A 27235-nucleotide genomic window follows, 5' to 3' on the forward strand; every position below is an offset into this window, starting at 1 on the left:
CATGGATCTGACGTTTGTCGCTTTATATCCTGAGTACAAAAGTCTGAATGCATTTCACTTTATCCCCTCTATACAATATTTTGCTGCATTCAAACTAGCAATTCGTCCACGCTAGATAACAAGCCATTGTTAGCGAGCTAAAACCACACTATCACAAGGTATTTCACGTTTGTGTTTCCTTTAGCACCTGGGAGCACTGAAATTATGATATGGGGCACTGAATTTGATGAATTTACTGTTCCTCAGACCATAAACATGACAAAAATTAGCCAGAACACCTCATGGTCCTACCACAATCCTCACCACTCAGAGATTACTCCCCCCGGAGGAATATAGCCGGCTGTTGCTGCAAAATGTATAAAGCGGAAACAGTATGTATGAACTCTGCATTGTGGTGGGTGCCAGTCATCTGCTGACGTTAGTGGACTCCATTTTTTAGCTAAGATTAGCTGAAGAGAGAAGCAGCATGCTGTTGGGAGAAGTGTGAGCTGAAGGCTTTCTGCCAAAAAGGGATTTCTTGGTGAAAATTCATCAAATCATTTGGACTTTTCCAGAAAATTTGGCCCAAGTCATTTACATAGAAGTCAGTCCTCCACACTCAGGCTGTTATAGGCAACTGAGAAAGTTGAGGAAGACCTCAGCTTTTAATTTATGTTACAATCTGTTCACCCATTGGCAATAAAAGGCAATTAACACATGTAAATAGTTACATAGAGTACCTTTAAGTTTAATAGTCAATAGTTAATAGTCAAAATTTTTCATAACTTGCTACATGCTTGAATATGGACCTGTTTTCATATTCGGGACAAAATGGTTCCTTTTACTTTCAAAGACTGTATAATTTTCATTAAAAAAAATAGAAAAAAGACAATGTCTGATACATATCAGGTGCTATGTGCATCTTGTCGCACCTTGCTGCCACAGCCAGGAGATTCTTAGCATTGGCTGCACCTGGATCCACAGACAGCGACTTGGCAGCCAGCAGCAGCTTACTGGACGCCATGGAGATGTTCTTCAGATTACCAATGACTTGGATCTGGTCCTCCTGGCTCTGCACAAGCGAGGAAAAGGAAAAATACAGGTGATTTTTCAAGTGGAATTAGAGTATCTACGGTTTCCGAGAGAGCTGTCAAGGGATTAAGTATTGTAAAGAATGTATCTACCACCTATATCCCCTCTCCTCACTCAGCAGGCCGCTTTGAGCCTGATTAAAGCTCGGGTGTCATGCTACATCAACTCCAATCCCAGACGATCTTCTCGAATTAATGAGCAAAATAACCAGAACAAGAACATCACAAAATCTCATTACATCTGACTGTGTTAGTACTCTTGGGAACGATCATGCGCCTAAATTAATTAGATGAAAAGGTCTAATTAACAAATGACTTTAAATAGCTTAGGTAATAAAGTGACACAAAAATATGAGCTTGTCCGCTTGGATTTTAAGACGTTTACATTTGTCCATTAAAAGGCTTGAATACTCCTCTTCATGTGTAAAATACCAGGGGCAGTGGATTACTACTTAATTGTTTTAATGGTGTGTGTGTGGGGGGGATTGAATGATCATGAAACCTACTTGGGTGTGTCCTGCCATCTCAATGCCAGCATCCAGGAACTCATCAAAGTCTTGGCTGAACTTCCCTGAGGCCGCAGCCAGCTGGCTGCTCGTTCCACGAGAGGAGTGGACGACCTCGCCTGCAGAGTGGTTGAGTTCAGCTGCTGTGTGGTTCAGATCACTCTGGGCCTCCTGGAATGTCTTACTGCAGGGAGGGAGCTTCAAAGACAAGACACACGCCAATTAGGGCATACTGTAGTACACAAACTATCAAAAATCAAGTCAAATGGAAATAACCTGCTCACATATTTTAATATATGTGAGCAGTACAGATGTTTTTGTGTAAGTACAAATGCACTAGGAGATCCCCAAGTACAGATGGGACTTACCATGTCCACCAGCAGCTTCTTGCTGGCCTCTCCGATGCTCCTGAGAGCCATGTCAACATCCTTCTGGCCTGGCAGGCAATTCACACAATTATTCAGAGAGTGTGACACTGCTTTGGCCACCTGAAACACAGCACAAGGCCCTGTCAATGGACTGCCATTAGTCATTCTAAAAATGTGCAGCACAATACAAAGTCCCAGAGCAAAGCTATGAGGGGAAAAAACATCTCAAATGCAAATTGGGCTCACAGCGGTGCACAGTAATCCGTGTCACTAATTTATGCTGCTGTCACAGATATATGCCAAACAATATGTTTATCCCCTGAAGGGCTGCAGGAGAATGAGCAGTTTTACTCTGGCACTCCTGAGAGAGGAATACCAGGCGAGAGACAGAGCAGAGAGAAAATAGCAACGCTTAGAGGGTATGATTGTTATGGAAAAAAGAAATGTTCACAAATCAGTAGAGGAGAGATGGATAGAGAGAAAGAGAGAGAGAAAGGGACCTGAGAGGAACAATGTGATTGCTACATGAGTATCACCGCCCCTGGGTTATATATTACTGGGAGCTACACTACCTGTGCCAGTCTCTGTTGACTCTCAGCATCTCCTGGATGAACCAGGGCCTGGTGAGCTTCGTGGATCAGCATGGCCGAGCCCTCCATGACGCACTGGGCTGAGTCCAGCATCGCAGCTGCAGCCTGAGGCTCCTTGGTGCTGGCTGCCACTCCTCTGGCTGCTTGAGCCAATGTCCTTAAAGCCTGTGCTGTTTCTCTGGCAGCCACACCTGCAAACCACCAGCAAAATGTTGAAATGAAGATGCATCATTTTGATTAGAGGTACATTGATAGAGAGAATATGGGGGTGGGGGGTGGGGGGTTGCCTGGGCTGGATGAGGATGGCCTCCGGCTCCTATTACCAACCAATGAAGAAAACTTCAATGATTTCTATTCATTTTCTATGTACTGTATTCATCTTTAGCTTAATTATTTATTTGTTTATTTATTTACCAAGTTCTGTCTTGTAGAGCCAGGTGGAGAATTTCCTTCCTGACAGCCAAGTTGGATCAAAGCCTGTCATCCTGTTGTGAGTCCTGTGCTGCTTGTCAGGGGACGCAGTTTCAGCAGGAGAGCTAGTAGTGTTCTGTTCGGGAGCAACAGGGCTAACGTTTGCATCCTTGCCACTGATGCTAGTTTTATGTTGTGTGCATCTAAAAAATAAGGATATTTTCGCCTGTTTTTCAGACAGTTGGATCAATCTGTTAATCATTTACTCGTTGGCTTTTAGCCGCAGTGCTTTGCAATACACTTAACATAACACGTGTAGAATCTCTGCTCTGCTCTACTCTCTGCCTAACTGTGGGTGTGTATGTGTGTATGTGTGTGTGTGTGTGTGTGTGTGTGTGTGTGTGTGTGTGTGTGTGTGTTTGCATGTTGGGGTGAAGCCCTGCACAAATGGAAGAGAATTGACAGCAACTCAGTAGAGACTGAAATGTAAATTAGATAAACATAAGCACAGTCTTTCTACTGTAGCATCTATGGATGAACTATTCTACAGATAAAGAGGAAATATGATGTTCAGATTCTCCTTGTTGAACATTGTTATGGCGTGAGAGTAAGTAACTGCGTCTCTGTAGAAATTGAGAGTGACATTTTACCAAACATTAATTTCAATCTAATTAGTTTTACTTTGCAGCAGTCCTGTTTAAGTAACACAGACACAGAGGTATGTGTATTCCGTGTCATTACTATAATTGTAATTGTATTGTGCAAATCAGCTGGCAGGGGCCAGCCATACCACACTGAGAACAAACTGTGATACCGAAATGCCCTCATTGTTTAAATAAATTAGTTAATATAATAAATATGGTTCCACACGGGAGGTGCCCTTAACTTATTATACACAGAGCCGAGAAGAAAAGCAGCAAATTGCATCAAATTGCATTAACCAGCCAAGTGGAGCCATTTGCTGATGGAATGTTAAATCTAGTGAAAATAAGATTAATGAGTAGTGAGCACCACCGAGGGCCACAGCATGTAGTGCTGCCTGGGAGCATTCATTGTTCGAAATGCTTTTCTCTATCTGTCTTCATCTCCCCTCCCATGAGATCCTCAATTGGGCCACAATTGACGGCAAAACAGCCAAACCACACTGGATAAAAAAGGGTTCAGTTAAAGGCAATGGTGATAGCACAAATAAAAAAGTCATAATTTCCTCTGCCTGCTTTTCCTTTACACTTGGCACAGTTTGAAGGAACAACCGTTTTCATTTAAAATTACATTCAGCTATCCACATTTATTTATTACATTTAACCACGCTGGCAAGCTGACTACTCAAGATATAAGTAAATCATTTAACTTACCGCCTACTTGAAGTTGTAGCTGTATCTTTAATGGAAAAATAACCTCTTTCATATTTACTCAAACTGTCACTATATTCACGCAGCACTTCATGAGACAGATAATGTGTGGAAACTCTACTCTATTGGCTTGTTGCACTACTAACTGCATTACTGCATGTGAATGAAAACAACCAATCAGAGCTCAGTGGTCTCTAATGCAGCTGTCAGTCATATCAATCACTGCTTGTGAACTGTGGTTATTCTGTCAAACTTGGGAGCGCTGATCAAATATGAATCAAGATTGTTGTACTGCACTGCCTATGTCTTGCCTCCAATGTTTTCAGAAACTTTTTAGTGTACTGTTTATCTGTAACATCAGAAAGTTAGTACAGCTGGTGGGTGGTGCTTGGTACTTTAGTTGACTGTTTCCAACGTGCCGACCGGGTCACAAACGTTCTCATTTTACAGCAAAACCAACACGTTCTTATCTCAAGTCATTAGATATTGTCTTTGTCTTGGGACTTTCACATCTACATATTATGCGTTAGGTGTCCTCCTGAATCTGCTGTTGATGTTCCGGAATGCCTCAACCAACACTGGGATGTCAACAAAAGCTCATCATTAGGATGAAGCAACAAAAGCACGTGGCAACCAATGTCAGGCCGTCAACAAAGGACCATGGTCAGAATTAGACAACAAACATACTTGGTTAGGTTTAGGAAAAAACATCATGGTTTGGCTCTGCACGCATTCGATAAGCAAACACTGGGCGTGTTGGACCCATCCAGCACCACTCCCACCTCCCGATAGTACACTAAAATATGTTTCTGAAAACATTTAAGGTGAGAAATAGGCAATACACTAACAGAATCTTGATTTATGTTTGATCAGAGCTGCCTTGTTTGGCAGTCTGACTGCACAGAAACTGTGCACAGAAACTAATTGACATATTTGACAGCTGTTGTAGTTGGTTGTTGTTAGTGCACAATGGTAGATTTTAGCAAATACTATTAGAAGCAATATGTAGGGGAGGAGGAACAAGATTTTTTTGTTCTTTTTTCAGAATATAGTGACAGTTTTAGCAAATATGACACAAAGTTATTTTTGTAACAGTGACTAACTGTAGCTTTACAACCTGCTCTTTTTGCATAATGCACTTCTCTTACCTGTATAATGTTCATTGCCTTGTGCGGCACAAGTCAGCAACTGGGCCATGGAGGAGCCCACAGCCTTTGACGTACTCCCTAAATCTTGAGCACACTTCTCCAGCTGTGTGAGAAACGTAACACACAAATAAACCATCTGATTCATAGCTCGGATCTCCTCATCATATAAGTATGACTACATATTATAGTAGTATAGAAGTATAATGATTCAACTGAACTTGACAGCACGGGTTGCTCTGCACTGACCGTTTCCCCAGGAAGAGGTTTGAGTTGGCCGTCAATGACAGACATCTTTGCATCCTGTAGCTCACTCTTGAGTGTCTGTACAGTTTTGAGGGCTGAATCGATCTCCAGGGGACCACAAGCTTCATGGGCCTTCAAATGACGCACAAATATGTATTTGTCACATGATGCGCTCCATCTAGGGCTTGGCGATATGGCTTTAAAATAATGTCATGATATTTTAAGGCTACATCGCAATACATGATATATATCTCGATATTTTCAAAATCTCCTGTACTGTGTAAACTACTAAAATACAACATTATTAAATGAACTACAGTTACAAATAAAGTAGCTACAGCCATGAAATAAAGTACATAAACTACTGTTATGATACATTTTAATAAAATACTGTAAGAATGTTAACGAAAGTATAAAGTTTAATAAAGTACAGTTATAGTACAGTTAAATAAAGTATTGTTTTGATTAAATAAATGAAAGTGGAACCCATGGTGCTTTTATTTTGAAGAACCCGGGTTGGAAGTGTTGATGTTTTTGTCTTCCTAATACATCCATGGGTTTTACTGTGGACTTTAAGCTTTTTTGAACAATTGTATGTTAGCATTAGCAGACAGTTAAACTGTATGAGGATTCATCCACTGTGAGCTGGAAACAAACTATCAGCTCTCCAGTTCATAGATTGCAAAGATTTGACAAAATCTGACTGCCATGTGGATGCATGCAAAATATTATCATATTATTATTATATATATTAACAATATAGCATAATATGAAACAATAGACTTTTTTAAAAATTGTCAGATGATATATTTCGTTATATTGCACAGCATAGAGAGGATGCCAGCCTATATGCCATGCTTGGTATCTCTAAAATGAGTTCAAAGAAGCGGGCTTACCTAAACCTTACAACAAACAAGAGATAGCTAAAAACATCCTGCATCAGTGAGATTACTCCTGCTAGCTCTAACAGTGTTGAGTACAGTATAGATACCTTCTGGGTGGCCGTCCTGAGCTCGGCCAGGCAGGTAGCCAAGTTCTTGGCACACTGGCCCAGTTGCATAGCAGCAGCCTGGTCAGCAACTGTCGGAACGGCTGACTTCGCAGACGTCACCATCTTACTCCCAGGCTGAACAATAATGACAGAAAAACAACAACTCATAAGCACTAAAGGAGAACTTCTTGTTTGTGTATCTGATGACAAAGGGTTTGATAGTAACGTAATGTCGTGGTGAAAGGTCTGACCTGTAAGAAGCTCTGGCTTGCCATGATGAGGGCAAGCTGGGCACCGAGCTCCTCAGGCTGGGCCTGGCTGCTCCTCATCCCCTGCACCAACTGGGGGATGCTATCTGCTACTGCCTGCATAGAAACACACCAGTAACATATGTTTCATATCTACATCATCATGGTTGAAAGAGAAAAAAATGCTAAGACTACCAAATCGCACATTTTAATGGCAATATTGATGTTTCAGTACAATATTTGACATTTCTTCATTAAAAAAGTACACAATCATACCTTGCAGCTGTGCACTAGCTGTTGGTGTGAGACTGTATTTTTGTTAGAAGCGGCAGCGTTTTGCGCAGCTGCGATGGTCTGAGTAGCAGCAGCCGCTGCCTGCTTAGCAGCTATCTGTTGAGGAGATACAAATGGCAATCATTTTGGCAAAAGTCAGAGAGTTGCGCCTGGCTGAGAGTAACATTCACTCTGTGCAGTATTACGCTGTCATGTTGTGTGCTCAGACAGAGTTGTTCTAATCAAACTAAAAGGGGTCACAAACCAAACAGCCTTTAAGAAGAGGAAAATGGGATGCATTGCAGTGCTCAATCTTCATTTCACAGAATGATCAGCACTGCTTTCTTCTTGCTATGTTTCTGAAACTAAAGCACTGAGAACATATTGCTTAGCTCACATTAATTCCTAGACACAAGACTGGCTTTGAAGTGATGACAAGATTGAAAACAGAGGGAGAAGACATTCCTTGCTGAGTGGGTGAGCAGGGGAGGATGATAAAAGAGAGCCAAGATACATGATATCATTATACTACGAGAAAAAAAAAAGACAAGACTGAACTGCACGTAGAACCGACATGATAGGTCAGAGCAGAATTCTCAACATACGGTGTAGTATGCTCTTTATATCTTATTTACTTTTACATAATATAAGCTGAATGACGGTGTGCCGAAACATAACAGGTAAGATTAATGAGGTCTTAAGGGCTGACTGTGATAATTGTTTCATTGCACACTTGCAGATTCATGACACTTTGGCCTCAGTGGCTCAAACATTTCCTTGATGGAGGCGACTGTTAGCACCATTACCGCAAACATCTGATGGAAGGAGGCAAACTGAGATATATGTCTGATATCATGCTGATCCCAGCCCTGGGTAATGCATACTTTATGTGCCTAGGAAATTGAACATTGGGCGCTTTGGAGCTGAGAGGGTCTAGTCATTAGGGGGCAAACTGATACCAAGGGCTAAACACAGATCTTTACACTCAGATAGCTCATTCACAGCACTAATGGGATTTATAGCTCACTGCTACGGGAAAAGAGAAATAACACAGACAAATATACTAAATGGGCTATATTTGTACAAATGACTGCTGAGGCATTTCATTATTCTTTGTTTCCTTTAGCCTAATGTCTAAACTCTCCATTTATTTCTATATATATATAAAATGACAAAATAATTTCACTTTGCACTCGTCCCCACACGTCCGCAACCTTGGTGTCATATTTGACAGTAATTTCTCCTTTAAACAACATGCCAACCACATCACCAGAACTGCCTCCTTTCACCTTAAAAACATAGCTCTTCTTTTCCCATCCCTCTCCCTCACTGCAGCTGAAACCCTAATCCATGCCTTCATTACCTCCAGAAGTGACTGTTGCAACAGCATTCTCTATGATGCATCATCCAAAGTCCCCAATTAACTCCAGCAAATCCAGAACTCTGCTGCTTGTTCGCTCACTCACTCACGTGATCACATCCCCCCTGTCCTCCAGTCTCCACCAGCTCCCGGTCCAATAACGACTACATTTCAAAGTCCTCCTCCTCACTCACAAAGCCCTCCATAACCAGGCTCCCTTCTACCTCACTGACCTGCTCAACTGCCACACTGCTTCCCGCACCCTCCGCTCCTCTGATGCCAACCTTCTGTCTCCACTATTCAGGACCAAGCACCAAACCTGGGGCCACAGAGCCTTCTCTATAGCCGTCCCCTTAGCTCTGAAAGTCTCTCCCACAACACACTGGTGACTGCACCGACCTCTCCCAGTTCAAAACACTTATCAACACCCACCTGTTCAAAACTGCTTTTAATGTATAATTAATTTCATATGGCTTTGGAAAAACTAACATATTACAAGAGGAAAGCTGGCAGTTTTTGAGAATATATGGGGGAGCTTCATGGACATTTTGAAACAAAATGTTGATACAGACCAATAAAACCAAAGACAGGAGTGAGGTCGGGGCAATCAGAATTAAAAAAATTAAGTGTTGTAGGCCAGGTAATTTTCAAGATTTCTTAACGTTGTAACTGCTGTAACAACATCTGTTTTTCACCTCTGCTTTAAATGTTTAAATTGTTGTTTTTTTGTTTTGCCTTTTCATTTTATGGTATACTATGTTATTACTACATTTTATTGTGTGTTTGAATGTATTTTATTTTATGATCGTTTTGACTTTTTTAAAGTGTGTCTGAATACCCTGAAAAGCACTCTATAACTGGCAAAGATGTCATGAAAAGATCTCTTTTCCACATTGCAGTTAAAAGGCAGGAAGTGAGACATAAAGTGTTCTTAATCTTTTTTTCATCATCATAATAATAATAATGTTATTATTATTGCAATGTGGAAAAGAGATCTTTTCATGACATCTTTGCCAGTATGAGAAACATGGAGGGGATTTTGATGAAGGTCAAACAAACATAGATAAGAACACTCTAATGACTCACCTCCAGCCTGTTGACCAGCTTTTTCTTTATTGCGTTCTGAGCTGCAGCATTAGTGGCTACACGGAGCCCCTCAGCTGCTTCTCTGAGCCTCTGCTGCTGGTCCTCGTTCTCTGGGTAGGCAGCCGCCCCCTGAGAGCACATAAACACCAAGACACACATTACCATGACACAAATACGCAGTACATAACAACAGCTATCAGATGTCAGTAATGAAAGTTTAACAACGGTTTCGCACGTTTCTGCAATACATGCAAATAGGCCTTTAGCTCTGTCTGCTTTCTGGCAGTTTCCAAGGAAACCGTCGGTGCCAGATTGCCACTTCCTTTTTGATTATGGCAGTGATGTGGTGATTAATGTGTCACAGATCAAAAACATCTAATGTGCCATAGGCAACGTTTCACTTGCCTGGGTATTTCACACTGATTGTATCCTGCTCGACAATGCCAGGGGCTTATTAAGAGCCACTGATGCTGCACCCTTTTATTTTGGATGTGAAATGATGATGGTAGCTTGTGCATGCAATAATGCCAAAATGTGTATTTTATCAAATGAAAGCAATTCAATTCAGATCATCTTTGCATGCATTCAGTATGAAAAGTGCAAGGACATTATAGCAGTGCTGATAGAAAAAAACAAGAATAAAAATGAATTAATGAAATAAAATGTACAATCTCAGCAGAGGTGGATCAAACTGATAGTTTGTAATGGAGTTAAACTAATTAGAAATGTGTCCTATTTATCATTTAAAATATAAGATAGAATATCTCCATACAGAGGTGCTGAATTTATTATATTTACTTTTTTCTTTTTCTACAAATATTATTGTTCCATAAAGCCCTGTTCTATGGTTCAATAAAAGCAGGCTTATCATAAATTTGATGTTACATTGTATGTACACACACACACACACACACACACACACACACACACACACACACACATATATTTATATATACATGTATACACTAATATTTAATCATTTTATGTATTTTTTTTGTTAAATATAATTTTAAAAAGGAAAAAAAAAACAACAGAAAGAGCATAGATGTAATGCTTACCTTAGCAGCCTCCACCATCCGAGCTGTGGCATCAGCCAGGAGTTTGGCTGCAGCCAGCAGTTTCTTGGAGTTGTCAACATCAACTTCAGCCTCTGCGTCAGATCTCATGGCATTGACCAAGTCAGAGGTGGCCTGGGCCAACACCCTGGCCTGACGCACCATCTCACCTGTTGGCACACACAGACAGGAAGTAAGTACATAAAGGCAGATGCCCAACATAAACATCAAGATTAGCAACTAGGATAGAAGCACAAAGACAAGCCCATGTTGCAACTGAAATTCAGTTTGTGCTGCAAAGCTGATTTGGCGTCTCTGTCCATTTACATTGTTTTTCTTTTTCTGTGAGGACTGTCTATTTGTTGTGCAGATTGCTGTAGATTTGTATCCATTTTGACAGCCAGAACTATTTCAAAGTGATGGTTAAGTTTCAGATTTGTCATCACCCATTAAGCCAGAACATTTTCTGGACATTCCTTTGAGACTGAATAGATAAAATACCCAATAGAAGTGTCTATTTTGGTCTAATTCAGTGGCTTAAAGGGATAGTTCTAATCTTTTACGGTGGGCTTTATGAAGTTCTCCACCACAGTGGAGAACTTTATTACATACAGTAGATGATGGTCGGCACAACCCCTTAGCAGAAGCAGGCAGCTAAACAATGCACAGCTGTGGATGGCAGCAGCAACACACATATTTTCAGCTACCTAAAAAGCAGCCTCTATCAGTTAGTTTCTTTGTGTTACTGTTTTAAATTTTGCAATAAAAAGGAACAGTTTGAACTCACCAAAGTCACACAACAACAAATGAATTAACTAACTGAGGCAGCTCCCAATTTCCCTGAGCTAAAATAACGTTTTTTTTCATAGAGTTTGGTGTCTTTATCGAGAACATAGACGTTAAGCTTCCGTCTCCGTACTTGTGTCTACTTCTCCAAACTGAGTTTGTGCTGACTGCCATCTACTCTATGCAATACACTGACTATGAATGAGTACCTCATACATCCCTTCTTCAAAAGATCCCAGCTATCCCTTTGTGATTCAAGTTCGTATGTCCATATTCATTTTTTTCCACCAGCTGATATTCCTGTCTTTAAAAGGCAGTACAGAGCTGACTTTAAGAGCTGGAGTGATAATACTGGTATCACATGAAACGAGAGTAATACCAGACAAATCCAGTGATACTAGTCATGCTAGGTTCTCAAGGAGGGGTTGGAATAATGCTCCAAATTTAGGCTACATTTTGGTGATGGAAAATCAGCACGGCCATTTTTAAGGTCCACCTTAACCTCTGACCTGTCTGTGGGTACCCATGAGTCTCCTCTTTACAGACATGCCCACTTTGGTAAGAATCTGGTATAAATAAATAAATAGATAAATAAATAAAGCGTACCATCATCTCGCCCAACTTGAATGTATCACTAAGAAATTTCTGCATCAGTCCCAGTCTTGCTTAGTCACATTATTGTTTCCACCTTCATGAACTTTTATAGCTGAAGGTTTCCAGTGAGTCATCCTCTCTCACACAAATCAAAGTCTTTGGAATATATGTACCATCTCCCCACTCACCTGCTATAAAAAGCTGTGTTTCCCAAACACCTACCTCCAGCTCCAAATAACTCACCCAAAGAAGTCTGTGAAAGACTGTGAAGACATCCAGGTGCTTTACAACCTACATCCAGCGGCCTTAGGGAATCAACCCATACGCTCAAGAGTGGACTGTAATCACTGAAATCTATTGCTACATATTTTCTCTTTTTTCCCTGTTGATTTATGAAAGGTAAAAAGTTTGTCCCTCCAAAAATACCCTGGTCATGTGTTTCCTTTTACATTTCAAAGCCTCCCTGATGCTGATTGAGACCAGATTGAGAGCACTGTAGTGGTTTTGGATGACATGTTTCCTTACAGCCCCTTGAGAATTAGCTGTGTTTGGAAATTCTTCAGCCTCATGGCTTAAACCATAACAAATACCCTGAACTTTGACAATATTTCTACAGGATTTTTTAGATCTCTTATCATGGACACATATCCAGACATATCTTAAGACCCTCTTATGTAATAACACATGAGAACTAGTCAAGTGAAAGCAGGTATTAATTAACCCTTAGGGAGTGTTACTACTTAAAAATTACATATTTCATTTTCTTTTCTTCTTTTTTAGCAATGTCTAGTTAAGTTGCTCATAGCCTCCTACCGATGTTCGGGAAAGAAATCAAACCAATTTGCTCAGGTTTCAGAGGGTTAAGTGCAAGAATTGTGCCACTAAAACCCATTCAAGCTGCAATTTCTGATCCAACAGCCATCAAAGCATATAAACATGCACTGTATTATTTCTGGGTGTCATTCTGGGCTTTTGCCTTGGCATTTGTAATTGTTACTATTTTTCACCTGATGACATCATTTTTGAAGCTAATTGGCATATGGAGAAAACATATTTCCACTGGGTGCACTGTCACAATCAATGATTCTGCAAGTCACTGACATATCCCAGGCTGTGAGGTTAAATTCTGAAAATTAATAAATAATTGATATTTATAATTAGGACTGATGCTGGTTAAAAACTTAATCAATGAAAGTAGAAAATAATACTAATATATAATAGGTTTTTATAGCCTGATTTTGGCCCTAAGGTTTAAAGATCACCTGCTTCTTTCAGTATTTGAAAGCATTTTACACTGACTTCACTCTTCTTTTTCTACTCACCAGCATCACCCATGGAAGTGAAAATGTTTTCTGTCACATTCATGATGGTGTCCGTGGCCTGGTCGTAACGTCCGATGGGCTCCCCGCAGCTGGCGTAGTGGCGTACGTGCTGAAGCAGGTCGCTGAGAGCCTGGCTCACCACACCGGCTGCTGCCCCGACTTGCTTCAGCAGCTCGCCGTCATCGCTGGCCGAGCGGCAAGCCTTGACGCAGGTTTCAACGGAACGGTCCACCAGCTTCCCGGCCTCGACAAGCTGCTCCTGACACACTGGGGAGCTGATGGTTGGGCTCACCACCTGCACCACACATAGCCGTTAGCAGAACTCACACTAATTATAAGAGTAGAAGAGACTTAATCTACAGTGGTTCTTGTTTGATCTAGCTCAGAAGAGTAAATCCAGCCTTTAAAATGAATCATGTCATATTATTTTGTTCAAGATGTAAACAAGGACCTGTTTTTATACATAAAAAAAGTGTATTACTGCACATTTCCATACTAAACTGTATCAAAACTACAGCAGCAGGTGCCATACACTCTGCTTGAATAATAACCTGACCTTTTTTATGTCCTTTACCTACTTGGCTACTGTGATGAACAAGTTTTAGATCAGTACCTTGGTGCAGGCGACCAGCTGCGAGGTGGACAGAGCACACTGAGTGGCAGCTGCGATCACCCGGTTCTGCAATATGGTGTCCTCAGCCACCTGGGCCACGTTCTTGGCCTTCAGGACTAACATAGCAGCTGCATTGGCCACCGCTTTGGCCAGATTCATCAGGGTGTCCTGCAACATATTAATCAATGTCCTTCACTGAAACTCAGCACAGCTGCGCACATGTGACTGCAGGAACCAGGAGAGTTAATGTTTTTAACTCAATTTGTTCAGTTGATACAGTGTAGATGCTGGACATCTAAATGACAAAGAATTACAGTAGTATCATAGTACAAATTACTTTAAGGAATACTTTAACCCCTTAAATGACCACTGCTGGTGTGATCAATAGTTTGATTGTGTTATTGTGTTAATTTGGTGAATACAGATGAACCCTTTGCAACAGTGGTTCCAAACTGGTGGGTTTCTGTCCAAAAGTGGATCGCGGGTCCATTTTGAATGGACTGCAAGTGATTCGGCACCATGTCAAGTTTGTGAAAAACTGGCTGGTGTTTTCTTTTTTTTTTTACTTTCCCCAAAGCCACACGTTTTTCCTTGAGCCTCCTGAGTGACTCTGGGAAAATGCATGAAGTGTTCGTAACACATGATGTGTTCAAGGACTGTCAGTTTGAAATTACAATGATTATTTCTGTTTTTACAGTTAATGGCTGTGATAAAAGATGTAATTTTTGCACACTGTATTTTGATGGGTCTGCAGTTGGTAGGTTTTCAAGTTGTTGTTTGTTTTTTTGTTTTTTTTTTACCCAAAGATTTTTTTAAAGAAAAAACAAAACTGCAAAAATGTTTTAAAGAAAAAAAGCTAAAAATTTAAAAAGGATTTTTAAAAAAAAAAAATATATAACTATAAAACAAAAAGATACATAATGCAAATGAATACATTCTAACAAATATATGACATACGATATGAATAAATACGTCTTTTTTTTTTTTTTTTTAATGTGTCAAATAAAATTGAATATGTGATTACTTCTGTAATGTTTGGACCTTGAACTAATGACTAAGGAGAAATCTGCACTCAGTGGCTGGACCAGTTGGGAACAACTGCTTTACAACACCAAAGTCACATAATAACACAAGAAAACTAACTGATCAAGGCAGTGGGAGAAAAGCAGCCTGTGTGTGTTCAGCAGGGTAAAATGGAGTCTCTTCACTTTTAATTCAGTTCCCTGTCAGAAAGGTGTGTCTGTGTTGGAGGCACTAAGCATATGACTGGATTAACGATAAAAAGATTGTACTGCATATATTGAGATTTGTAAACTGATGTTTTGATATAGTTATGCTTTAAATGCGTCACCTATGACTTCAATTTTTTAAAGAATTTTCTCCATTTTTGGATTCTTTCTTGACAGAGTCATGGGAGAAAAATGTCTTCCTCATGAATTCAACTGAGTAACTGACACACAAATGGTTATTTGGGTCGTGAAGTATTCCTTTTGACAAGAGGCAGAATGTGATTGTGAATTTTAGGAGGTAAATAATAAAGTCTATCTGTTTTATAGTAAAGTGCTTTTATTGCACTTTACATAACCTTGTGTTAATGGGTGTCTGAGACATTGTGTTGTTTTACTACTAAAAGCTCTCCTTTTGACACTTTATTATAAAATCCCCATAAAGTAACAGTCTAATAATAAAGCCTGAGGTGATTGCTCGAGTGTGTATTGACATTTTTAAAGGCAGCCTGAGAACATGTGTGTGTCTTCCTGTTTGGCCGGTAGTGTCATAGGAACAGTGGGTGGGTGGTGTCCAACCTGGAACTTCTCATCGGTCTCGCCCTCCCCCATGTGACGGAGCAGGTCCCCGCTGGCCTGTCCGATGCTTCCTGCCGCAGTCAGCACCGTCTGTCTGGGCTGTACAGAGATGACATCACCACATTCATTACTCTGGCCTGGCCCGTTCTCACACAGGCCTGATCTAAAACAGATTTCTGGATCAAAAATCATCCCAGAATATCTTCACTGAGACACTGATAAAAATCAAAATATGCGGTTCAACAGCGTATGTGGCTTTGTGGCTACCGGGATTACAGAGGTGGATGAGGTCCAAGTCGGTACAATAATCAGTGGGCGTCTCACCTCAGCGGCTGCAGGCTCAACAGATCTGAGCAGATCTGACACAGCTCCCGCCAGCATCCTGGCAGCGCCCATGAGCTTGTGTCCGCTGCCCACCTCATCGTCCATTAATGCCGCGAGCAGCTTGACACCCTTGGACATTTCTGTGAGGTTGGAGGAGATGGTGGTGATGGCGCAGCCCACCGCTGTGTAGTCAGTGTCCGTAGGCTCACCTGCGAGAGAAAAATCACCATCGTTACAAACTACACCTCTGCTGCACATCTTAATTTGTCGCGCTGCTGCCACATTGATTTAGCTAATCCGCGGGGCAGCTTGTGTGTCATATGCTGTAACACACACGTCAGTGTCAGTGTCATAATTAGAGCCCATTTGAGATGGTTCCACAGAGATGAGCATGTTGATGAAGCAAGTGGCCGTGAAGAAGGAAAACTTTCTGTTAGCTACTGGAGGGAGTGTAAGTGCAACCAAACAGATGGTGAGTCAAGATTAAAACCCTACAAAAGGCTGGCAGGAACTTGGCTGGCGTTGTGCCAAGCGACGAGGGGAGCAGAGAGAGACACAGCCTGCGCTTCAGGACAACAAGTTCAAGATTTATTTATCAGCAGAAACATCTATCAGGAAAAAAATTGGAAATGCACTTTTGTTTAAAAGATCATCATCCGTGAGTGCTTAACGCTGACTTGGAAAACATTGTTTTATTGATTCACACCTCGGGGTTACAATCATGTTAAGATAAACAATATTTTCACCATGTTCTCCAGCAAAGGTCTCACAAACCAGCACTGTGGTGTAGAAATGGATGAATACTGAAGCTGTTTAGTATTCTCCTGGGCACTCACCTGCAGTGAGATTGACCACAGATGCTGTTCCAGCGGTGATGGCATCAACCTGAGAGTGGATTTCATGTTTGGATTCATCCACTTTGTTCTGAACCCAAACCCTGGATGCCTTTCAGTGGAGGAGGAAAAGGAGAGCTATTGGCTTTCATCACAGTGGGTGATTTTCAGCTCGTATAAACTTTCTCGTGCAGGATTAAAGGACTAGGGCTGTACAACACCTACGGCTTTGGAAACACTCATGCATTAAATACAGCCTCCATATTTACAGACCCTTCTGTATCCTAATTATATTTGAGAAATATGACGGACTGTGATGTTATGTAAATGCTTAATTCTATCTATTCTGTCTGCTTTGCAAAACCAGGGGCTGAAATATCAGAAAGCACAAATGTTAGAGAGGTGGAACTCGAGTTGCTGTGAATGATGGAATGTGGGTGGGTAACGAATCTATCCATGCTGCATCTATTCTTAATTATGTCTCAAAACTGTGTAGTAATTGGGAAGGAGACTTACCAAGTCATGGCCCAGTGGAGGCAAATTATCTACATATCCCAGGTCAGCCTGAGCCTGCTGCACAGACTGCATACTGCTGTTGATGGTTCCCATCAGGGCCTGCTGAGCCAGACTCTGACAACAACAAACAACAGAGACACACAATCTGCACATGACAAAAGCAATCTAAATACACAATGTGTATCGTATGTGGGTGCCAAACTGTGAAACTCTCGATCTTGTAATCTAGTGTCTATAAACCACAGGAGACAGATGGGCTTTTAGTGTGAATATGAGGAACCTTTCATTCTCCATCTCAATCACAGCCCTTTTCATATTGTTCATTGTGGTTCATTGTTGACAGCAGCAACCACAAGCAATATTTCAAATCCTGCAGATCAGATTTACATGTTACATGATGTACCTTGACACTGTGTTCTGATATAAAAAAAAAGAGAGAGAACAGAGCAGAGCAGCGGTGCTTCATCATTTTCTCATCCCCCCTGTTCGCACACAGTATTTTAATCACACAGATTAGCCCTGGGTTGCATGCTACCATTTCATGTCAAAATATAATAACACAGTGAAAATATGACATTTGTCCAGGACACACTATTTGCTTGCAAGTGCTCTTACTCACCAGTGGGGGCATGTGTCCTCTGTGCATCTGCCCCGTGGTGATTTGTTGCTGGGCAGAGGGCATGGTGCCCACATTGAAGGTGTCAGGGCCGCCGATAGAGCCAGACCGAATTATACCTGGAAGTGCTACAGAGCCGTGCTCCACACGACCCACCCGATTGAACTGCTGCTGCAAAATTGTGGACCTTACACAGGGAAAGACGATATAAACATTGCATGAAGAATTTCATAATTCAGCACATTTAAATCATGACGGTGTTGCAGTACATATGCATTATCAACCTACATGTACAGAATGCATTAAAAGCATTAAAACTTCTTTACATGTACAAACCTACTTTGCAATTAAACTGTCCTGATGTGTGTAGTAGGTAAGGTATATGACAATATTAGTGGGCGACGTGGTTTTGGCATGTTAACCTTTATTAGTAGAACACAATCACATTGTACATCATATAGAACACCAATTCACGTAACATTAAAAAGGCATAAGTGTGGCATATTGTTTATCATTCATCATAAATATTTTGAATGAGTAACCAGTTGCAATTACGCATTATGCATGTGGCAAGAAACGTTTTTTACTGGCATATATATATATATATACATACATGTATATATATATATATATATATATATATACACATATATATATATAAAATAGACGTAAGATTTTTTTCCCCACTACTACCTAAAATGACAATGTCTATTGACTACAACTAATGTGTTTTCACTGTAAATAAGGGGATTATAGGAGATGCTGCCGAACCACTAGTGGACATTAGCCACTTTTCCATTTTGATGTCACTCGAAATACACCTATACACCATTTGTATTCTAGTTTCTCTCTGTCAACGAACTACAATTAGTTTAATTGCCTTGATAACTCACAGTGAAACACAGTTCATTCAAACTTGACAGAAACAAAATAAAACTCAACAATACCATCTCACTTAGTCTTGTTAGTCAAGTGGTTAGTTATTCCACATTTCCAACAGTCCCAAATGCTGGTTCGGTCTTTATTAACTGAGTTAGATGTAGAAATATGCTTATTTTCCCAGGTCTGTCTCTCTCTCTGCTGTTGCTGGTCGGTTATTTACAGTCTTGTAAAGTTATCCTCACCAACTGCATGTTCCACCAGTAGAAACTGAAGACTGAGCTCTGGTGGTGCGTGCTGTTCACTACATACAATAACTTAAAAAGAAAGAGGAGCCCCTGTTTGACCGTGTTAAAAGTCATACCACTTGCAATCTTGCTGGTATACCATGACATAACCCAAGCCTTGAACTGTGTAGTGGACCAATCAGTAATGTACAGTAAGGTCAAACTAAGTGAAACACTGATTTAACAATGTTATTCAGGGTTGGAAAATATGTAATGATGGTCATGATGGTTTTCATTTAGCATTCTATCCTTATGAAACCTATCAGACCAATTATAAATGCTCCTCTTTTAAGATAACTGTCTGTGTCTATATTCAGCAGCATTGTGTCTTGTGCAAGGGTTTATGAAGCTAAACTAAATGTGACTATTTTCCTTGTGTTTCTTGTGACTGCATCTTTTTTTTTTTAAGATATATGTTTTGGGCTTTTTCAATGCCTTTATTTGATAGGACAGATATAACATGAAAGGGGGAGAGAGAGAAGGGGCTGAAGCGGGAATTGAACTCACAGCTGCTACGGTGATGACACAGTCTCTGTACAGGGGGCGCCTGCTCTACCAACTGAGCCACTGGGGGCCCTGTGACTGTATCTTTAAATTCTGATAACTGTTCCAGATGATAACGCAACTGTTTCTAATTTAGATGCAGAAAATTACAAAATTATAATTAAAACACTAACAAGTGTTCCCACGTTGAGTAGGCATTGTCAGAAAAAGATATTATACAGGAGAAAAAATGTCTGTTTTCCTGCCCAGCTCAACAGATGCTCCTGACTCCATTGGTTAATTATGGCTTGTTTTGAGAGGCAGCAATTATGTTTTTGTGCTGAGAACCACAACATGAGTCAATTGGCCCATAAGCAGCAGGAATATGATGCCCCGTTCTGCCAGAGAGTGGTTTCACTAAGAGCCATGCAGATTTCCAGTGACAACAAATTTCCAAGCTCTGTGTGACAGAATGCTGGTCCATCAGATTACCTTTATTTCCATTAGTTACTAAGCTACACGGGGAAAATCAGGAGGGAGGGCAACCCACTGGGAGATAAAAATTGCTGAATAAAACAGCTTCCAATGAGATGATATCTAACTCAGCGTGATATCTCAACTTCTAAATGATGCAGCTTTCTTTTGTCAAATAAGATGATAATTTGGTGTCTTCACCCTGAGGCAGGTATTGTGTTTCGGTTTGCACAAACAAAAATCCTACAAGGAAGCCATTTAGCAAAATGTAGCCTGGAATATCGAGAGCCGCATTAGTGTTGTTTTAAAATTCAAAGGGCTGCTTTTGCGTCTAATTCTAACATTACCTCTCTTGGGGGTACTATGCTGGGCTGGCAGAAATGTAATGAGGTTTAGATTCATGAGGAGTAAGTAGATTGTGCTCGCTGAATCCAAATGGTTAACATTCTCCCAAAGTAGATAAAACATGAGTACCACTCACTTCTTAGGGGAAACTGATTCCTCCAGCATGGTGGACTCCTCGTCTCCCTCAAGGCCAAAACGATCCTTACTCTGCTTCTGTAGAAAAAAAGAAATCACATTGAGCGATGGAGGTCAGATGTATGGAGAGTTAGATGCTAGTTGTTTTAAAGGATTCATGTGTAAGATTTAGGGGGAATTAGTGACATCTAGTGGTGATGATTGCAAACTGCAACCAGCTGAAACTTCTCTCGGCTAGATTTCCTTCAACGTCCATTGTTCAAGAGGCTTTTACCAGTAGCTGAATTATCTTGAGAGGTCTCCTACTCTCTCAAACAAACAGACCAGGTGATTTAAACTGGTAGAAACACTGAATAAAACAATTTCATGTTACTAATTGGCTCATCAGAGACAGGCAGCTAGACCAACACCTGCTAATACAGTTGTGCTCATGTTTTTTCCTCTGATAACTTATCCAGACGTTCAGCAGATTTTTACCGGGAGCCAAGTTATCCACAGGTCTCTTTCTGTTTGAAACAATCAAAAAAGGTGATTTAAACCAGTAAAAACACTGAATGAAGCAGTTTAATACTAAAGGGATAGTTCACCAACTTCAGAAGTCTGTGTGCGTGGGTGAGGCTTCTGAGTAGCATGTCAACACTGCAGTGCGCCAGTGTTTTGTGGACTATAGAACTTCACCCGACTTTCCATCAGCATGAGGTTGAGTAACTAATGAATGAATTTTCATTTTTGGGTGAACTATCCCTTTTGAAAAAACTGTTTCTCTTACGCTGCTTGGCATGTCGGAGACAGGCAGCTAGCCCAGCAGCTGCTAATGTGTGCTCACCTCTTTTCTCTGATAGCTTAAGATTTAGATGTTCAGCCAGTTTTAACCAGAAGCCTGAGTATCTGCAGAGATCTCTTCCTCTCCAAAAGGACCCGGTGACCTAAACCAGTTTTAGCGAGATATGAATTATCTGCAGAGCTGTCCTCCCTCTCCCAAACAAACTAGATTATTTATACCCGTAAAATCACTGAATAAAGCAGTTTAACAATAAAAAAATCAGTGATTTGGGGCGACCTCTCGCTCACTTGGAAGTGAGTGCACCCCATATAGCTGAGGCTTCTGCAGTGGCCCAGGTTCAAGTGTGGCCTGTGGCCCTTTGCTGCGTGTCGCTGCCCCTTCTCTCGCCCACCTAAAAAACAACAACAAAAAATTCCAATACTGCTCATTATGGAAGGGCTGCTAACTTCAGTTGCTAATGCAAAAAAATGAAAATGCGAGAGGCCCCACCTAGAGCCAGTGTTTGATTTGTCCATTCAGGGCTACAGTAAAAACATGGCAATGCAACATGGCGATCTTAGTGGACAAGCACCCACTTCCTACGTAGATAAACTGCTCATTCTAAGGTAACAAAAATATGATTCTTTTTTTCAGGTGATTATATACCTGATGTGTATTAGGGATGGGTCATGAAAATGTACTGACATGCAGAAAAATAAAATGTTCAATATGTCACTCAATTTTTCATATTATATTATATTCCACTGTTGTCACTATACCCCCTAAATTGTACAGATAACTGGACCTTTAATTCAAGATTTTAAATTCTTTTAATAATTACTTGCCTTCTTAAGAATGATGTCAATGTATCCAGCGATGAGCTGGGATATCTGCTCTCCTTCTGTAGTCTGGACAGAGTAGTAACTCTCCTGGTACTCTCCGAAATCCTTTGTAATGCATTGAAGACAGAAGAGATTCAGAGCAGTATTATCTGGCAATGCTAAAACATTCTGCACCTCATAAGCTTCTATGGCATATCCTATTTCTCCAAAGAGCTGATTAAAAATGAGATGTAGTGAATTCCAAAACTGCTCACTTCAAAGCATTCTAGAGAAACGCAAGGGTGAATATTTTCAGTTTAAATCAATGTTGGCAAATATACCTTAGAGTATTTTTTTCAAATTTGCATAATCTATTAATCTTTAAATGGAGTGCTCCTCTCCAATACGGGAGGAAAACAGACAGCACTGTTGCCAACAGCCGGTAAAGAAAATTGAAAAAGCTTTCAGATAAATAATACATCTAAATTCTGCACATTCTTCCCCGGGCATCTATTGTTAACTCGGATGAAAAAGCTGGCTAGCATGCTAAAAACATTCAATATTGGAGTCTGAGGTCTCAAACAGTTTTTAAGATGCTGTTTGTATTGGGAAATGAAAAGCAGGAGAAGGACTGAATATGTGATGCAGAGCCGTGTAAATCACATTGTTCACAGACTAACTGAATATGTGCATAGGATTAGGAATGTGTAACATGTGACTGTGTGAGTAAGGACTGGATGCAGAGAGTACCAGCGTGAAGCTCTTGGGGGAGGCCGCCCATCTCTTGACTGTTGTCAGAGGCCACTCCTGCACCACATCCTTCGTCTTCTCATCCACTCGCATCACTGACTCTTTGGTTATCCCCAGCAGCCGTGGGACCAGCTTATTTTTTCCCTTCATCTTTTCCTGTCAGATAGGAAAACATCAACAATTACGTCGGAGCTGAACACCTACGCAGATGATTCATTCAAGGTGCTAAATCGCTGTGCCATTGTGCTACTGCTGTCATAATACGCACGCCATGTCCACGGCTTAAAGCCCTGAATGGAGGAGGAGAAGGGCAGATGTGAACTGACCCAGCAGAGTTGGGCCTTGTTTAACTGCTGCTTTATTGAGCAGGGTCTCCACAGGGTTTAGTCACTGTCAGCACAGCAGCATGGTGCTTCCACCAGCTCTCTGCCTGAGAAGCTCCGCTGTCCTCCGGTCTCTCTGCCCACTGAAAATCTATTACAGCTCACTACAGAGACTGAGCCCACACTTGGCTTCCCTCCAGGGGTGCAGAGGATGACACAAAAATTAGCACTTTGTAAAGACGGGGGAGTTCAGAATACGTACATTTCTTGTCTCCCAGCTATTATTTTTTTCTTTTTTTTAAATTACTGAGACCTCTGAGAATTGCATAAAGGCCAACAAGTAGAGCCGCTTTGAGGTTCAGGGCTCTTAAACGCAAGGACAGATAACATTATCCCAGTGATATCTTTGCACAAAGGTTTATTAAAAACCTCCATTGTTTTAGGTTGCTTGAACGTCAAAATTATCAAGGCTGTATTCAAGCAGGAAGTTTGATATTCTAATCTTAAGTGGGTAGCTGACTTATTACATTATTTTAAATAGTTTGACCTTGATTATTATGGGGGGAAATCAGCTTGTCCAGGAAAACACAATAGATGTGGAGGCTTTATATTGTACGCACCTGCATGCATGGCAACAGCAAACACACACTCACACACTCACACACACACACACACACACACACACAGAGGCTCATTTACTTCCTGTCTACAGTATTTCCGAGGCTTACAGCAAAAGAGGGCTGGCCAACCAAGAAGCTGCAGTGATTACAGACTGACAGATGAGAAATGGAAGGTTACAATAAACTCTCAGATCTGCTTCAACAAAGCCAGGTCTGTGCTTTTTACCTCTGCTTGCATCGAGAGCAGAGTGCAGCTGGAGTGAATTATTTAACAGAGTCTCGAAATCTCCATCGCCACATCTCCTCATCGAACATAGACAGTGCTCGTGCGCGCGCACAAACATAATCTGAACCCTGCACTCTGCTTTAACTACAGGGCCAAATATTCCATTTATCGTCCATTAAGACGCCACTAGACAACTGCACTCTGCCTCTTTTTCTCCTCTTCCCTGCAAGTTGGTAACCAAATGGGCTGCTGCTGTCAGAGAGCTTTTATAATACCTTCTGGTGCAACTTCATCCCATTCCTATGCTGCACTTCTATTCCACTTTTGTGTTTGCCAAACCAGAACAGAGCAGAATTGCTATTGTCACAAGTATTTCACAGCGCTGAGTGTGCCGCTGAACTGCAAAAGGCACGAGCTCTCACACCGGAGCTTCTGATTTGTTGTGATAATGGGGGTTTGTGGTGTTTTCAACAAGCTTTTATACCTGTTTGACAGCGCCGTGCAAATCAGAGCAGCTTTCTAATCACAGCCACAAATTATTAGTGCAGAAGCAGCATGGGCCTGTTTTCCATAACCAGATGTATTATTAAATTGAGGTTTCTCAAAATTCAATTCAGGTCAAATCTACTCAATTCAATTCAATTTAACTCAATTTTATTATTTGTCGCAGAGGGCTATTTACGTTGTAAAAACATAATAAAAAGACATAAAGCCCAAACAATATGACACAGAAACATACAACAGATGACATTAATCTTTACACAGGGTGACTTGCACCGGTGCACATTCAAGCTCCACAAGGGCGGATTAATAAGTGTCCACCATAACGCCAATAATAATTCATTGAGCATTAAATATGACAACATCTCCTGATAACAAATGACAGGAAGGAAATCCTAGTTTAGTTTTCATATCTTCATATCAGTTATGGTAATATTTTACTGTAAGTAATGAAAAATTAACTGCTGAGATCTGCAAACATCACAACTGTTTAGCCAGATTATCAACAACTTTATTTGGAGGTAAATGCACAACAAACCCTCATTACACATAACTAATGCAAACATGATAGGTCTAAACTGAACCAGGAAGTCTGTCTGTGAATTTTAATCATTCATTACACGGTGGATGGTTTGGTTTTACTCTTACTCTTTGTTTTCCCTTCCCAAGAAGTTTGGGGGTTGTTTGCATCCCATGTGTTATCTGTATGCGTATGTTTTTCCTCTCATCTGATTGCTTTTCAGTGATGTTGTGTTTTAAGATCTCGTACTAAAGGAGCTTTACACACCGTGCGTTCCAGGAGTAGAAATAGGCAAAGGTAGCTGAAACTTACTTCCTGTTCTCTTCTGTTCCCAGTGAAAAAACGTAGCTATACCATGGCATGATCATAGGCTGTATATAAAGATGGACGACATGACAGCTCCCCCAAAGTGAGGTTATTTAATTTCGATCGCCCCCTGGTGTCTGACTGCAGTACAGGTCCTAAGACCCGCCCCTCCATGTTAACGAATGGTCATAGGCTAAACTAAAAAGTCGAAATACATGCCAAATAAATTTTTCCCAAAGACAGTTTCTGTCACTGAAGGTAGTTCTCATCACCTTGTTTGTTCAAGTGTTTGTTTTCATGATAAGTTCAGTTTTCTTGAGTTAAGTTACAAAAAAGAGGGCTTTTCCACGATGATTGACAGCCGTGACAGCCAATCCATGCACTTGCATTTCATGTAGCTGCTTGCAATTGATCGGACGGATGTTTGGGCGGGAACTCCCCCACCGTGAAAATCGCTACTACGCAGATGCAAGGCTCCCAATGACATCACACTCGCAAGATGGCAACGCTCGTATCCGGGATATTTTTATCTCACTTCAGCATAGAGGGGGTAAGTGGGGGCGCATCGTCCATCTTTATTTACAGTCTATGGGCGTGATCAAGTTGCAAAAGTCCCTGTAGTGTCCTGTATTGGTCAAAGAACAAGCCAATGCATCCATATTTAAGTTTCCGTAACTCCATGATCGAATGATGGATTGTGAACTTGCTTGGCTATCTGAATACACGAGGGAAACACGTTCAAAAGTCATTGTGGGAGAACCTATCTCTGCAGTCTACATTTTAACAAGGACAATATCTATTCAACCCCAAAAGGCTTTAGATGTCTTTAAAAAGGTGGCTGTTCCATCGAGGTTTGTTTGGAATGACTGGGGAGGAAGCCAGAAGCAGAAATCGAGATATGAGAGGGCTGGTGAGCAACTTGATATTGATGTCAGGGCCAGCTCTCAGAGGGATGTTATCTCAGCAGGTGCAGCCACTGCCCCTCACCCAAAGCTTTACCGCCTCCACCTAGTAAGTTTAAGTGCCTTCCAGTGAATTGGTAGTATGCTAAAATCTAAATGGAAACTTGTTATAATAGGCATCAATGAAAAGTTGACTGTGTGCTAACTTAGCATAAAAAATCATGTAGCTGTTTTTAGAACACTTGTGCTTTATTAGTATGTAAAACTATTATGCTAAATTTGCAATGTCCTAATGAAAACTTGACAATGACTCTGCTGACATCAGTCTTTGTAGTCTTTAGAAAGTTGTGGAGAGACTTCTTGAACATTTTTTATGCTCTCTGTATGCTCTCACTGTGTATCATTTTACCAAACAACAAGTAGACAGAGGTTAGTCTCCGCTGACTTCGCCTACTTCCGCTCACAGAATGCACAGCGTGAAAAGCCCCCATAAAATTATTACCAAAACTAAAAGAGATGACAATTGGGGAAATGAGGTGTCTTGTTTTTTTAATGGCAGACATAAAAATACATGCAATTCCTTTGCGAATTTATAATTACCTTTGTTACTGCCAGCCATATTTGTAGAGAGAGTGAGAGCTCTCTTTTCTGTGAAGATCTTTGTTTTCCTCCACATGTTGGTGCCAGCACCTATAAAGCGACACCCACCGCATGTTGCTGCTACAGACTTCCTGATCTGGGGGACTATTTAACATTTGGGTTGGCTGAAGCAATGCCGAGGGTCAATGCT

At 40.9% G+C, this 27235-nt stretch overlaps 1 protein-coding gene across 7 annotated transcripts in view; it reads right to left on the bottom strand.

Moving 5' to 3' along the window:
• The window catches only part of tln2b (talin 2b), a 138914-nt gene that overhangs the window by 36489 nt on the left and 75190 nt on the right, over positions 1-27235 (bottom strand). For all 7 annotated transcript variants that reach the window (XM_042495457.1, XM_042495462.1, XM_042495461.1 and 4 more), the window contains 21 exons: positions 23048-23203; positions 22322-22423; positions 20715-20791; positions 18114-18297; positions 17495-17608; positions 16982-17090; positions 16146-16354; positions 15822-15920; positions 14017-14184; positions 13404-13698; positions 10705-10871; positions 9647-9775; positions 7204-7317; positions 6931-7044; positions 6680-6814; positions 5692-5820; positions 5446-5548; positions 2517-2725; positions 1945-2064; positions 1577-1774; positions 912-1051 (listed from right to left, as the gene is read on the bottom strand). In XM_042495457.1, the coding sequence (XP_042351391.1) occupies positions 912-1051; positions 1577-1774; positions 1945-2064; positions 2517-2725; positions 5446-5548; positions 5692-5820; positions 6680-6814; positions 6931-7044; positions 7204-7317; positions 9647-9775; positions 10705-10871; positions 13404-13698; positions 14017-14184; positions 15822-15920; positions 16146-16354; positions 16982-17090; positions 17495-17608; positions 18114-18297; positions 20715-20791; positions 22322-22423; positions 23048-23203 (3071 nt within the window). The remainder of the gene's footprint in view (positions 1-911; positions 1052-1576; positions 1775-1944; positions 2065-2516; positions 2726-5445; positions 5549-5691; positions 5821-6679; positions 6815-6930; positions 7045-7203; positions 7318-9646; positions 9776-10704; positions 10872-13403; positions 13699-14016; positions 14185-15821; positions 15921-16145; positions 16355-16981; positions 17091-17494; positions 17609-18113; positions 18298-20714; positions 20792-22321; positions 22424-23047; positions 23204-27235) is intronic.

Source organism: Plectropomus leopardus, chromosome 11 (assembly GCF_008729295.1).
Source record: "Plectropomus leopardus isolate mb chromosome 11, YSFRI_Pleo_2.0, whole genome shotgun sequence".
In the NCBI taxonomy this organism is placed as follows: domain Eukaryota; kingdom Metazoa; phylum Chordata; class Actinopteri; order Perciformes; family Serranidae; genus Plectropomus; species Plectropomus leopardus.